Below are 15228 nucleotides of genomic sequence, written 5' to 3'. Positions count from 1 at the left end.
AGGAAATGATACACTGTGGTTCAGTGGGTATAAAGTTTCCGTTAAGCAAGGTGGTAAAGTTGTAGAGCTCTGTTTATAATTAACAATACTGTGATGTACACTTAAAATTTTGTTAAGAGGGTAGATCTCATGTTATGTATTCTTACCACAATTAAGAAAAATAGGGAATTCCCTGGCAGTCCAGTGGTTAGGTAGGACTTGGCGCTTTCACTGCTGGGGCCCAGGTTCAATCCCTGGTCCGGGACCTAAGATCCTGCAAGCCAAGTGGTGTGGCCAAAAAAAAAAAGAAAAGAAGAAAAAGAAAATGAATGGAAATGATAGCGTTAACAAAAATGCTGGTGAAGTATACCTAACAATGAAGTCATCTACCAGCTTGAAAGAAAAAAATGTAAGGTAGCCTGATGGAAGAAAGTATAAAAAAGAGTTGAATCTGCTGTTGGAGACAATGAAAGAGTGCATCAGGATCAGGGAGAACCATGCAGAACCATGCAATAAGCACTTATAAGACTGATTACATAGCCAAATTGAGCCAAGAGGAAACTTGGGGTGATTGGGCATCATATACTGTTACTCTGTGGCTTTCTGTGTTTAGCTGCTGCCCCCTAAAGTGCAATAAATAAATAAAAATAACAGGTTAAAAAACTTAGGGATGAAACAAAGTGATTTTTGACTGTACTGACATAATTCCCTTACTAACCAGTTGCACATGAGCTAATTCATGTATTGAAATGTTTTGTAGCAGAATAGTACTAGTAATTTTCTACCTTCTCTGTGTTTGTCCGGCCTTCTCTCTTTCTATTCTCAATGTCCAGGTTTCAACCTTCACCACCTCTCATTTGTTGTTATCTTCCAGACATGTGTTCCCTTCTGATTGCTCTTCTAATTAACTTATTCTTTATAATGCTACAAGAACTGTCTGTTGAAAACATTAAATCTGATCAAATCGGTTTCCATCATTAGAGCCTGTTTCTCAAACTCATGGTCTCTGTTTTCATACTTTTTCATTTTCCCTCTTTTGCTGTATGGTAGCTTTTTTTTTTTTTTAAATTTACATTCTATTCTAGCACCTTAGTAAATTGTCACATATATTTATGTGCTTAAAGGGATTTGTTGTCCATCTCTTATTTTTTGATGGCACTGTTTCTGTGAGTTCTTTATTTTGATGTAGCAAAGGATAAGTCTGTATGGCTTATAGTGCACTAATTTTTTTTTTCCTGGAAGTACAGTGAAACTTGATCAAATTTAGGTCTTTATGTCAGGATGCTTGTTATATCTTTAGTTATGTTTTCTCTTATTTGTTCTGTTGTCTTTCTCAGAGACTGTTCTGCTTATTGTTGATATGTTTTATTAGTTCTGCTGTTATATGTGCCTTTTTCTTTCCTTAACTATGCTACCTTTTCTTTTCAGTATCATTTTGATCATAAGAGTTTTATTTTTCTTGAGAATGTAAAGCAGTTCTTTCTGAAATTTTCTTCTGTTTCCTGTGATAAATATTAATCCTGAATGGATTTTTCATCTTTCTTTTGACTACATGGGTATAGTTTGAATGGTTTTGTTATGCCTTAGAAAGCCTAGTAGAGCGTCTCTTTGGTTTTGTAAATAGATGGAAGACCTTTAACCCCACCCCACCTGCCTGCAGCTTCAGGATGAGCTAATCTGTTACTTTGGAGGTCTGGGACTTTATAAAGCATTGTATGGTGGCGATAGTGGTGGTGCTAAGTTTAGGAGTGAGATTGGCCTACTTGTAATTTTATTAGTCTTGCTTTTTCTAATTCTTTTTGGCCTTCCTTTTGGTTAAAGGACAAGATGTAGGACCTTGTCACTTGCTCCCGCCCTGATAAAGTATTGTTCGGCCACCAGAGGAAGGGATGCTTCAGCTAGGACGTCCTACATCTTTTCCTTTATCACATCTGTGTCCCCGTCCACCAGGTTGGAGGGTGCCTGGGAAAATTTCTCAGCATGCTACATGTGGATTCTGGACTTGGTCTTCTGGTTTGTACTAATTTATTCAGTATCTGAATGATAGTTTTTAATAAAGCTTTATGGTATAGGTTTGAGGTATTTTCCTGGTTTAAGGAGATTTAAACTTTTTAATTTTCTTTAGTTTTTAGGGAGGCATATTCTGCAAACCTACAACCATGCCATCATCTTTCCTGGAAGTCTCATAAGTACTAGAAAGAATTTTTAGGATTTAAAAAAAGGCATTATTTAAACTGAAATCTTTATTTTCTATCTAGCTATGGATCAATTCTGCAGAAAAATGCATACATTCAAAACTTTGCACAATGTTAAGGTGTTTACTTCCTCTAGGACACTCTTTAAATGAATAATATCTGATATTGAAAACTTTCTTATTTGGAGTTTCTATAGGGATATCAACATCAGAAGTCTCCTAAGATAGTGAACCTGAAACTTTAGTATTCATAAGAAACTCTTGAGGAATTGGTTTAAAATGCAGATTTCTATACCCTCTTCCCAGAAGATTTGAGTCAGTGGATTTGAGGATCTTTCTAGCTTTTACCCTGATGCAGGTGGTCCACAGTTCACCTTTGAGTAATGCTATCTTAAGTGTTAAAATAATCAGATTTAATTATGAGATAGATATTTTAGGTAACTAGGGCATTTCAGGCTATCCCATGGAGCTGAATAGTTTGACAGCTGCTTTCCTTGGCTTCTAGAGGACGTACTATTAAACCCAAAGCTCAATTTCCAAAACTTTGATTGGGAAACTCTTCACATCTTCACTTACTACACACACACACACACACACACACACACACACACACACACACACACACACACACACACACACACACACACACACACACACACACACACACACACACACACACACACACACACACACACGAAATGCTGCCAGTTTTTTATTTTGCTGAATGAGGGCATTAAAAATAAATAACAGTGAAGGACATTTTTAACACCTCCTCTTATCACAACCACCAAAGATATAAGTAAATAAAAATGTAGGAAGAACACAACCTCATAATACCGATAGTCTTGTTTGTTTTTTTTAAAGATAACTTTTTTTTTTTTTTGCTGTGTTGGGTCTTTGTCGCTGCGCGCGGGCTCCCTCTAGTTGCAGTGAGCGGGGGCTACTCTTCGTTGCCGTGCGTGGGCTTCTCATTGCGCTGGCTTCTCTTGTGGAGGACGGGCTCTAGGCACGCGGGCTTCAGTAGTTGTGGCTCACGGGCTGTAGAGCACAGGCTCGGTAGTTGTGGTGCACGGGCTTAGTTGCTGAGCAGCATGTGGGATCTTCCCGGACCAGGGCTCGAACCCGTGTCCCCTGCATTGGCAGGCAGATTCTTTTTTTTTTTAATATATAAATTTATTTATTTTATTTATTTGTTTTTGGCCGCATTAGGTCTTCATTGCTCTGTGCAGACTTTCTAGTTGCGGCGAGCGGGGGCTACTCTTTGTTGCGGTGCGCAGGCTTCTCATTGCAGTGGCTTCTCTTGTGGAGCATGGGCTCTAGACGTGCAGGCTTCAGTAGTTGTGGCACGTGGGCTCAGTAGTTGTGACTCGCAGGCTCTAGAGCGCAGGCTCAGTAGTTATGGCGCACGGACTTAGTTGCTCTGCAGCATGTGGGATCTTCCCGGACCAGGACTCAAACCCGTGTCCCTTGCATTGGCAGGCGGATTCTTAACCACTGCGCCACCAGGGAAGCCCCGCCACCCCGCCAATAGTCTTTTAAATTGAACACATTTAGCTCTATGCAAAACCCACTCTGTTTTCCACTTAAGAAAAAAAATTTACTTAGCTACAAATTAATAAATACTTTCTTATGGATGGCATTTAAGAACTGCTCTTTAGTACTGGAAACAGTGCATTGTAAGAGGCACTAGCTGAATACAGTGAGTAGACATGTATCTCATATCCTCTGTTTTCTCACCAGTTCGGTCCTTTGGTACAGAAGACAGACCAACAGATCGTCCAATACCACCTCGAGATGAAGTCTTTGAATACATTATATTCCGTGGGAGTGATATTAAAGACCTCACTGTTTGTGAGCCACCAAAACCACAATGTTCTTTGCCTCAGGACCCAGCTATCGTTCAGGTAACATAGTAAATTTGTCTTGGAGTTCAAGTAAATTTCATGCACATAACTAGCCTTGGATTTTGCCTCTCCTTGTTTTTGTTTTTTAAATTTTCTCGATTAAATGTTCATATAAGCTTATTACCGTTTTCTAGTTACCTGGATACCCAAAATAACTGGATAATGTTCTCACCCAGGTTTTTCTCTTTAGATAATAAGTTGGGACTAAATAGATTAAGAAATAGCTGAGGAATTAATTTTTATCATAAGATACTTTCTGATTTCAACAATGGTTAAAATAGCTAACATTTATTGAGATCTGACTTTATAAGAAGCACTATTCAAAGCACTGCACATATAATAGGACAATCCTCACAACACCCTCTCAGCTTGGTACTATAGTTATTCTCATTTTTATAATCCTCATTTTTATAAGTGAGGAAATTGAAGTAGACCCATAATTTGAACAGACCCAGGAATTCTGGCTCTAGAATCCAGGATCCATGCCACTGTACTATTCACATGTGGATCATATTACAAACCAGGGTGGTGATGGCTACTCTTAGGTAAGATGACTAAGTTTAATGAAAAAAATGCTAAATCACATTATATATGATATGTTTGTTACATAGTATACATGCAATGCAAAAATATAAAAGGATTTTAACACATACAGATACGTTGTTCAATTCCCAAATGAAGTATTAAAGAAGACGATCCTAAGTATTCTCATTAAGAGAAGGTTTTTTTTAATGAGTTAATTTATTTATTTGGTTTTATTCTTGTCTGTGTTGGGTCTTCGTTGCTGTGCGCGGGCTTTCTCTAGTTGCGGCGAGCGGGGGCTACTCTTCGTTACGGTGCACGGGCTTCTCATTGTTGGGGCTTCTCTTGTTGCAGAGCACGGGCTGTAGGTGCACAGGCTTCAGTAGTTGTGGCGCATGAGCTTAGTTGCTCCATGGCATGTGGGATCTTCCCGGACCAGGGATTGAACCCATGTCCCCTGCATTGGCAGGCGGATTCTTAACGACTGTGCCACCAGGGAAGCCCGAGGAATTATAAAATTTGTGTATTTTATATGATGTCTAAAAGATTGTAAATTATGAATTAAAGAAGATGTTCATTATAGTACCTGTTTATATGTTAATTGGAAGCACATAGAAGCTCTGAATTTCTACTATAGCAGCAGAGGAAGCAGGTTAACATGAGTGTTTTTAGTTCCTGGCATAGATGATTAAAAACTTTGTGGCCCCCATATGGTTTTTCTGCTGAATCCATTTTCTTCTCAAGTTTTTTTCTTGTCAAAAGTCTTTGGTCATTTGCAGTAAAATATGCTTATTGGGTTTTTTTAACTTCCTCTTTTTTATGCTGTGACTGATAAAAATCTTAGGTTTTCACAAAACTGACTATTAAAATATATATTATCTTGCATAGAATGTGCCTTCCAGCTATTAAAAGGAAATACCTAATGAACTCTTCTAAAGAAAATATTAAGTACTATATAAAATTAAAATGGGGAAAAAAAGAGAAAGTACCTTTTAACATTTACTTACTATTTTTCTGAGTATAAGGTAAGCCTTTTAAGAAATAAAAAATTTGGTTCTTGCAACATAAACTGGAGAAATTCTCTACTCTTACCTATCCCCTGCTTTTTAAGTCTTACTTTTGACGAATTAAGTCTGAAAGAATCCTGAGAAAGTGCAAACTTCTTAAATGGAGGGAGAGGAGACACATTCTCATAGAAATAGCTGCCTACACCAAAGAGCGATGTTATCGGACTCTCATATCTTTTGATAACTCTCCAGAGAACAACTTATTTCATCAGTCAGTTTTATGGAATGACAATAACCTAGAGAGCACAATTCAAAATGATTTTTAAAAACTTCTTCCAGCCACTGTAAATTTTGGCTTTTGATCTTTTGATTCATTCGTTCAGTAGTATTTATTGAATACCTGCCATGTGTCTGATACTAGCAGCAAACATACAGATAGGGTTCTGCCATCAGTGAACTTGTATCCTAGTGGCTGTTAGTACACTTCATATTTATATTATCAAACATTTTATGTTAAGATAAATTAATGTATATATATACATATTAATATATTTATATATATGTATTTTAGGTTTAGTAAGAAGCTTTTTATAAAGTGCTCTTTAACGTAATAATAACTATTTAAAAGTGTAAGTAGTAAGTGGTTTTGTACAGGATAGTTTGTTTCTGCATTTCTTTCCCATAAATTTAATAGTATACCTCAAGTGATTGAAAATAAGAGTAAAATCAAAAGTGAGATGTCTTACTTATGTCACCACCAGACTGAAACTTAGTACTATAACGAAATTTGATTTTTCTCATATTTTTTCTTTAAGCAAAGTTAGTTTACTTATTCGGGTAACTTTTCTTCGGTTCTTTCCTAAATCTGTTGTAAAACTGAACTCAGAGGAGGAGTTCATTGTAGAAAAAAGCATTTATAAATCACATTGCGTACAATTGACACATGTATATAAATTCTGCAATCAGGTTATTCAGCTGTTTTAACATTAAATGCATGTTGCAAGTTGTTATAATTGCTTTTGTGTCTAGTAGTTGTAATTTAATAGTTTTCTTTAAAATGTAAATATCTGAATTTCTTTCCATTATGTACATATTGTTTAGGGCCTGGAAAATTAACCCATGATCTCTTCTTCAGTCTTCACTAGGCTCATCTACTTCTTCATTCCAGTCAGTGGGCTCCTATGGACCTTTCGGCAGGATGCCAACATACAGTCAATTCAGTCCAAGTTCATTAGTCGGGCAGCAGTTTGGGGCTGTTGGTGTTGGTATGTTGTGCTTTTTTCCTTTTTTTTCTTTCTTTTTTGTATATTTCCCTGTCTTTACCACAAAGATATATAAAACCACAAATTTTCAGACATATTGTTTGGTGTTCCTTTTGTAGCCTATTATTTTAAAGACTTTATTTTAATGTCCTTAATGATTAGTGGTTCTATAAAGGCCATCTCTTAGAATGCTAACATTAAAAAAAAATCTAGATATATCCAATTACCAAATTTTATTGAATGTTATTTTAAATTTACATAAGATATATCCATTTAAAATAAGCATTTTTTCCAACATTGTGGGTTTTCAAAAAGGGAAGTAGAGATAATGCCATTATTAGGGAGCAATATCAATATATAACACTATAAGGAGAAAGTATAGGAGGGCTAGGCTAGTAACAGTCCTGTTTATGATTGGAGGACAAAGGTTATCATGTACAAAAGCTAGGTATAATCAGATCAGATTTTTTTGTGTTTATTTTTATAGTTGTGCATTTTAGCTCTTAAGTACACCTTTATTGAAATTTCCACAATAAAGAAGAGTTTTAACTCTCAAACTCTAGCCCTTAATCTTTTTTAATTCCATTGAAATAATCACTTATCAGTTTATTTCACTGATCACAAATCCAGTTTCAGGTTTATCTTGAAACTCATTAGTATGTTAACAGGTTTTGTTAAAATTAATTCCTTTCTATGAGTATTTTTTATATAGTTGTGACTTTCCAAGTATGTAAATGTTTTACTTATTCACAAAATAAACAATGGGAAAAAAGTAAATCCAAAAATTGAATGAATACAAACAGAAACAACTATATCAGATAACATAACCACACAGAAATAAGAATTCAAGTAAATTTTTACACTCTTAGTAAGATATATTGTAGGAATAAATACAACTATTAAAAAAAACTTGACTTAGGGTTTATTATTGGTAGTGGTATTGGTGGTGTTAATTTTGAAACTATTTTGTATGTATTATAGGATAGGGCAAATGAGTAATATATTGATGTTGTTGAGAAATGGTATTCTTACCTTGGAGAAGGGAGATATAAATATGGAATGGGGAAAGGTAAAGAAGAACGCTATGGTGGTGAATGTGAATTGGAGGTATAGGTGTGAACTCATTTTTTAAAAACTGGTTGTTTCCTGACTCTGTTCATAGAAAGGGCCTGGAAGCAGTGATACCCAGTAGCAAAGAACGTGTATAAACCCAGTTCTTGCTTTCTAAATACCTCTCCCCACTAAAAGGGATCTAGGCCCCTTTTAAAAAGAAGAGGAAAAAGAGGAAACAATGCTTTTAGAATAACACTAGCTAATAAATAGAAAGAGTGGTGGACATAGAAAATCACCATTTTGTAATCTCTAGTGAAATAATTAACAAGGATTATCAGTGGATGCTAAAATCATTGGGTGAATGGTGTTGGAACAGGATATTTAAATGATCTTAAAAGTATCATCCCACAGTTTACTTATTAATTCCAAAGGGAGAAAATGTGCCTTTATAATGGAGAGATCTGATGGTCACCATCTTAATTAAGTCGTCAAGTTTGGCATTGCCATAATTAATGATTATATGTCTGCTGATGTGATGATATGGGGGAAGGGGGGTAAACAACTTCACTTCTGTGGTATTCTTGCTGAAAATGCAGACTCTAATCATGAAGAAATTGAGATATATATTCAGAATGCCAGGCTCTTCAAAGGATTCAATGTTGTAAAGAACAGAGGCAGCGGGACTGGTTTTTTTTTAATTGCATTCGATCTTTATTTTATTTTATTTTAATTAATTAATTTATTATTTATTCTTGGCTGTGTTGGGTCTTTGTTGCTGTGCATGGGCTTTCTTTAGTTGCGGCGAGCGGGGGCTACTCTTCCGTTGTGTTGCGCAGGCTTCTCATTGTAGTAGCTTCTCTTGTTAAGGAGCACGGGCTCTAGGCGAGTGGGCTTTAGAGCGCAGGCTCAGTAGTTGTGGCGCACGGGCTTAGTTGCTCCGTGGTATGTGGGATCTTCCCGGACCAGGGCTCGAACCCATATTCTCTGTGTTGGCAGGCGGATTTTTAACCTCTGTGCCACCAGGGAAGTCCTGGGACTGTTTTAGACTTGGGAAGACTGAAGAGACATAGCATCCAAATATAATATGTGATTGGATCGCAAGTTTTAGGAGAAGTTGATAATAAAGAATGTTTTAGGACTACTGAGGAACTTTGAGTAAGGACTAAATGTTGGATGGTGTTATTGTTTATTTTCTTAGATGTGGTAATGGTATTGTGGTTAACCATATAAGAGAATGTCTGTTTTGGGGAGATAATTTTGAAGTATTTAAGGGTGAAGAGGCAAACTGATTGTAGTCTATATAGGAAAAAGAGAATTGTGTATATCACAACATGAAGAAATGGAATAGGCGTGGCAAGATGTTAGTAGTTGGTGAGCTAGATGGAGGAATATATTGATATTCAGTGTACTCCTCTTTCAATTTTGACACAGGTTTGACATTTTTCAAATTTATTTATTTTTGTTGGGGGGTGGGTTGTAACCCAGACATTGATCCCTAATCAAAATTTAAATATTTAATTACTTTCAGATTTATTGTTGGATTGGTGAAATAGGGTAGCTTTGGTCCACGTACCTTCTAATCCTAGTCAAGTGAAGATCAATGTTGCTTATACATGTTAATCAAGATATACTCTACGTTAGTTATAACTGTTAGAATCCTATTCTGAGGATTCAGATAAGGGACAGTTGCAAATTATATTATCCTTTTGAGACTCCTTTCACTAAGTTGAATAGTTAGCTAACATTTGGATTATTGTACTTACCTTCTACATTACTGTGAAGTTTGCATAACTTAATATGTATAAAGCATTTGAACAGTATCTAGCACAAAGTATCTACATAATAAATACTGCTTCTGCTATTCTTCACATCCTGCTCCTCTAATCAAAGTATTTTGTGGTGGTGAAATATATATTCCTTATAAATGCTTTTACCTAATTTTGATATTGGAGGTTGCTGGTTTAGTGTTCTTTGGGTGTCAAAAAGGTAGAAGGTTTTGCTTGTGCTTTCCATGTGGGTAGACTTAATTTTTGCAGTGACAGATTTTTTTCGTTTGTTTTTTTGCGGTATGCGGGCCTCTCACTGTTGTGGCCTCTCCCGTCGCGGAGCACAGGCTCCAGACGCGCAGGCTCAGCGGCCATGGCTCACGGGCCCAGGCACTCCGCGGCATGTGGGATCTTCCCGGACCGGGGCACGAACCCGTGTCCCCTGCATCGGCAGGCGGACGCTCAACCACTGTGCCACCAGGGAAGCCCTGACAGATTATTTTTGATTGTTTGATTTTCATACTGGCAGAACAATTTTTGGAGTGGCTAATTAGAGAACTATATATAGTATTTAGAAGTAGTTAAACGAGGAGGAGGAAAACTGTAGCATTGATTAAGGTGGCAGATGTTTTTTAGAAACGGAATTAACTTAGATATAGTTTGTGTTGGTAAAATTAAGCCAGATTTTAATTTAAGCCTCTTGTTTTCATTTTCTGTGCCTAATATTCTGATGTAAAGAGAAAGTTTAAATAAATCAAGATTACACTATTGCTGTTTGGGAGGAATTTTTTCTATTTTAATTTTCATAGTTTTATTTGCAATTTATATCATGAAGGGTTAATATCCTGAATATCTAAAGAGCTTCTAAAAATAAAGCTCTACAATCCAACAGAAAAATTTGTAAAGATTAGAAACTGACTTCGCCTTTTTCAGAAAAAAATAAATACAAATGGCACTTAAACATGGAAAGATGCTTAAATCTTGCTCATGATAAGAGATATACAGCTTAAGTCATCACCAAGACACCATTTCTCACTATCAATTTGACAAAAACCCAAAAGTTTGAATATATTCTGTTTTGGCAAGATTGTGAAGAAAGAGATACTCTCATACTTTGTTTTTTTTAAGTTGATGCACAAATAATTTTTATGTGCAAAGATTAGGTCATTACTGATGTTAATTAGGGAAAATTAATTATCTCACAGTAAACTGAAGCATCAAAATAACCATGACATGCTAAGTCTCATACTACTCTTGTAGGCAAGATGGAGGCATATTGGCTGAACATGGGTTCAGCCAGTGGGTACATTTTAGCTGCTTAAATAGCAGAACCATATTGGACAGTGATTCTCTTAGGTCTCTAGTGTTTTGTACACGTTAATTTTTAATCACTGAGTTTAATGAATACTTAACATGCTTATGAACTTTAAAGTTAGCATAGGGACTTCCCTGGTTGTCCAGTGGTTAAGAATCTGCCTTCCAATGCAGGGGATATGGGTTCGATCCCTGGTCGGGGACCTAAGATCTCACATGCCGCAGGACAACTAAGCCCACACACTGCAACTACTGAGCACACGGGCCACAGCAAGAGAGCCCGCATGCCACAACTACAGAGCCCACATGCTCTGGAGCCCACGCGCTGCAACAAGGAGCCCACACTGCAGCAGAGGATCCCACATGCTGCAACGAAGATCCCATGTGTTGCACCTGAGACCTGACACAGCCAAAAATAAAATAAATAAAGTTAGCATAAACCAGGAGGGTGTTTCATGCATTAAGGATGACAAAGGATTGTTAAAGATCTGCTTAGGGGCAATTTCCTGGCAGTCCATTGGTCAGGACTCCCTGCCTCCACTGCAGAGGGCACAGGTTTGATCCCTGGTCAGGGAACTAATCCCTCATGCCACGTGGTATAGCCTAAATAAATAAATAAATATATCTACTTTGGTAATGTATAAAGGAATTAAACATTCCAGTTAAAAAGCAGAGATCATCAAACTGAATTTTTTTTAAAAAGACCCGGCTATGTGATGTTTATAAGAGATGAATTAAAAGACAGAAAGTTAAAGGACAGAAAAAGGCATGACATACCATACAAACACTGATAACAAGAAAACTATGTTAGGAAAATTAACATCAGACAAAGCAGCTTAAAGATCAGGAGTACTGCCAAAGATAAAGAAGGATTCTTCATAACAGTACGTCAGGAAGCTGTAACAATCCTCGATGTGTATGTAACTTTTATAAAATAGTACACCAACACCAACAATTGCAGAAAGTAGATTCTTTTAAGTAAATATTGATCAATCAATGGGATAGATCAAATCCTGGTCCATAAAATGAGTTACATTAAATTCAGAAGGATTGAAATCATACGTGGTATCTTCTCAAACCACAAAGAAATTAAATTTGGAATTAATAAAGATAACTTGAAAAATATACAAATAGTATATTTCTGTTTGCTCAATACAGAAATTGAGCAAACTTACAAAAATCACTAATGAATTAAAGAAGAAATCATAGGAGAAATAAGATATTTTTAAATATAATGATCATAAAGTACAACATATCAAAATTTGTGAGTGGAGCTTAAGCATTGCTTAGGGGAAATTTCATACCTTTAAATACATATATAAGAAAACAAGATTTTTTTTTTTTTTTTTTTGCGGTACGCAGGCCTCTCACTGTTGTGGCCTCTCCCGTTGCGGAGCACAGGCTCCGGACGCACAGGCTCAGCGGCCATGGCTCACGGGCCCAGCCTCTCTGCAGCATGTGGGATCTTCCCGGACCGGGGCACGAACCCATGTCCCCTGCATCGGCAGGTGGACTCTCAACCACTGTACCACCAGGGAAGCCCCCAAAACAAGAATATTTTAAAATCAGTGCTCTAAGCTGCCAGCTTATTAAGAAGCTAAAAAAAAGGAAAGAAAATTAGCCCAAAGTACTAGAAGGGAGAAAAAATTTAAAGCAGAAATCAAGGAAATAGAAACAAGTCAAAAATATATATATAATATCATCAAAGCCAGGAGCTGGTTCTTGGAAAAATTTCATAAAATTAATGAGCCCCTAGCAAGACTAAACAAGGAAAAAAAGAAGACTCAAATACTGATATCAAGAATGAAAGTGTAGGGCTTCCCTGGTGGCGCAGTGGTTGAGAATCTGCCTGCCAACGTAGTAGGGGACACGGGTTCGAGCCCTGGTCTGGGAAGATCCCACATGCCACGGAGCAACTAGGCCCGTGAGCCACAACTGCTGAGCCTGCACGTTTGGAGCCTGTGCTCCGCAACAAGAGAAGCCCACGCACCGTGATGAAAAGTGGCCCCCGCTCGCTGCAACTAGAGAAAGCCCTGGCACGGAAACGAAGACCCAATAGAGCCAAAAATAAATTAATTAATTTTTAAAAAATCAAAAAAAAAATGAAAGTGTAGGCATCACTATAGATCCTAAAAGGATAATATGAAGATATTGTGAACAACTTTATGTCAACAAATTTGACATCTCAGATGAAATAGACAAGTTCCTTGAAAATACAACTTTCCTAAACCAACACAGGAGGAAGTACAGTCTCAGTATCACCCTGTTAAAGAAGTTGAAACTAATTTAAAATCTTCTGTAAAGAAAATTCTAGACTATTTGCTTTACTGATAAATTCTACCATTTAGGGAAGAAATAATTTTACCAATCTTACACAAACTCTTTGAGAGAATAAAAGAAGAACACTTCCTAACCAGATAACCAAGGGAAGCTGAGATACCAAAACCTAAATGGTATCTAAATGAAATCAATACAAGAAAATAAAATTACAGCTAATTTCCCTGAACATATATGTAAAAATCCTTAACATAGTATTAGCAGTGGAAGCCAGCAGTTCATAAAAAGGATATTACATAATGACATCTCAGGAATGCAAAGATGTTTTAACATTTAAAAATCATTAGTAATTTACCACATTAACAGAATAAAGGCGAAAAACTGCAATCCCAAGAGATACAGAACAGGCATTTGGTAAAATTCAATACCCATTTATCAACAACTAAGGAATAGGAGGGAGTTTCCTAATCTGAACAGTGAAATGAAAAGCTTACACACATAATGGTGGGATAATGAATGCTTTTCCCTTGAGGTAAGGAATAAAGCGAAAGAACGCTTGTCTTATTTCATGTAGTGTTGTTCTAGAGGTCCTAGTCAGTCCAGTGAGGCAAGAAAATAAATAAATAAATAAAAGATTTAGAGATTGGAAAGGCAGAGCTAAAAATGTCATTATTTGAAGGTGACATGATTGTGTATGTAGAAAATGCAAAGGAATATTCAAGCTACTGGAATGAATAAGTGAATTTAGCATGGTAAGGGAATACATGGTAAATATACAAAAATCAACTGTATTTTTGTATTCAGAACAGACAGTTTGGCAAACTATGGCCTGTGGACCAAATCCCACCAGCCTCCTGTTTTACTGGAATACAGCCATACCCATTTATTTACATGTGGTCTGTGGCTACTTCTACACTACAAGGGCAGAGTTGTATAGTTATAACAGAGAGCATATGGCCTGAAAAGCCTAGAATATTTTATTTACCATCTGGCTACTTATAGATAAAGTTTGCAGATCTAGCACAAATTATTGGTGAATGAAATATAAAGTGCAACACAGCTTACAATAGCACCAATAACATCAGATACCCAGGAATGAATGTAACAAAAGATAGTATTTGAAAATCTCTATGTGGTTCTCAGTGGAGGGGAGTTCATTTTACCCCCCTCCCTCAGGGGACATTTGGTAATGCCTGGAGACATTTTTGTTTGTCACAACTGGGTGATACTACTAGCATCTAATGGGTAGAGGCCAGGGATGCTACTTAACATCCTGCAATGCATGGGACAACCCCTCTCAACAAAAAATTATCTGGCCCAACACGTCAGTAGTGCTGAAGTTGAGAAAACTCTGCTCTACAATAAAAATCACAGAACACTGCTGAGAGAATTTAGAGATCTAAATAAATAGAGAGTTAATCCATGCTTATGGGTTAGAATATTCAATATTATTTTTATGATGATACTTTCCCCAGAATTGGTTTACAGGTTGAACACAATCCTGATCAAAATCCCATCACACTTTAAAAATAGAAATTGACATGCTGATTCTAATATTTGTATGGAAATACAAAATCTATAATAGCCAAACTACTCTTGAAGAAAGAGGAAGTTTGAGGTATACACCCAATTTCAAGATTCAGAACAGGGAATTATTGATATAAGAATACACAGATATACCAGGGTAAAGAATAGAGAGTACAGAAATAGACCTACTTAAATGCTGATTTAAGACAAAGATGCCAGTGCAGTTCAATGGAGAAGGGAAGTCTTTTTTGTTTTGTTTTGGTTTTTTTGTGAATGATGATTATAAATTTCACTTTTATTTTCCTGTGGATAGAAGGGGAAATCTTTTTAACAAATGATCTTGCAGCAGCTAGATATCTATTTGGAAAAAATTAACAATGACCCCTGCCTCACACTCTACATGAAAAATAATTTGAGATAAAT

General features: G+C 36.6%; 1 protein-coding gene across 3 annotated transcripts in view; it reads left to right on the top strand.

Moving 5' to 3' along the window:
- Positions 1 to 15228, top strand: part of LSM14A (LSM14A mRNA processing body assembly factor) — a 54884-nt gene that overhangs the window by 20826 nt on the left and 18830 nt on the right. For 2 of the 3 annotated variants that reach the window (XM_059999334.1, XM_059999333.1), the window contains exons 2-3: positions 3914 to 4077; positions 6742 to 6871. In XM_059999334.1, coding sequence (XP_059855317.1) covers positions 3914 to 4077; positions 6742 to 6871 — 294 coding nt within the window. Of the gene's footprint in view, positions 1 to 1853; positions 1993 to 3913; positions 4078 to 6741; positions 6872 to 15228 lie in introns of those variants that run through there. The other variant, XM_059999332.1, reaches the window with a different exon arrangement.

Source organism: Delphinus delphis, chromosome 20 (assembly GCF_949987515.2).
Source record: "Delphinus delphis chromosome 20, mDelDel1.2, whole genome shotgun sequence".
Lineage (NCBI taxonomy): Eukaryota > Metazoa > Chordata > Mammalia > Artiodactyla > Delphinidae > Delphinus > Delphinus delphis.
Note: the sequence above shows the minus strand (reverse complement) of the source record. Positions and strands in the feature narration are given on the sequence as shown.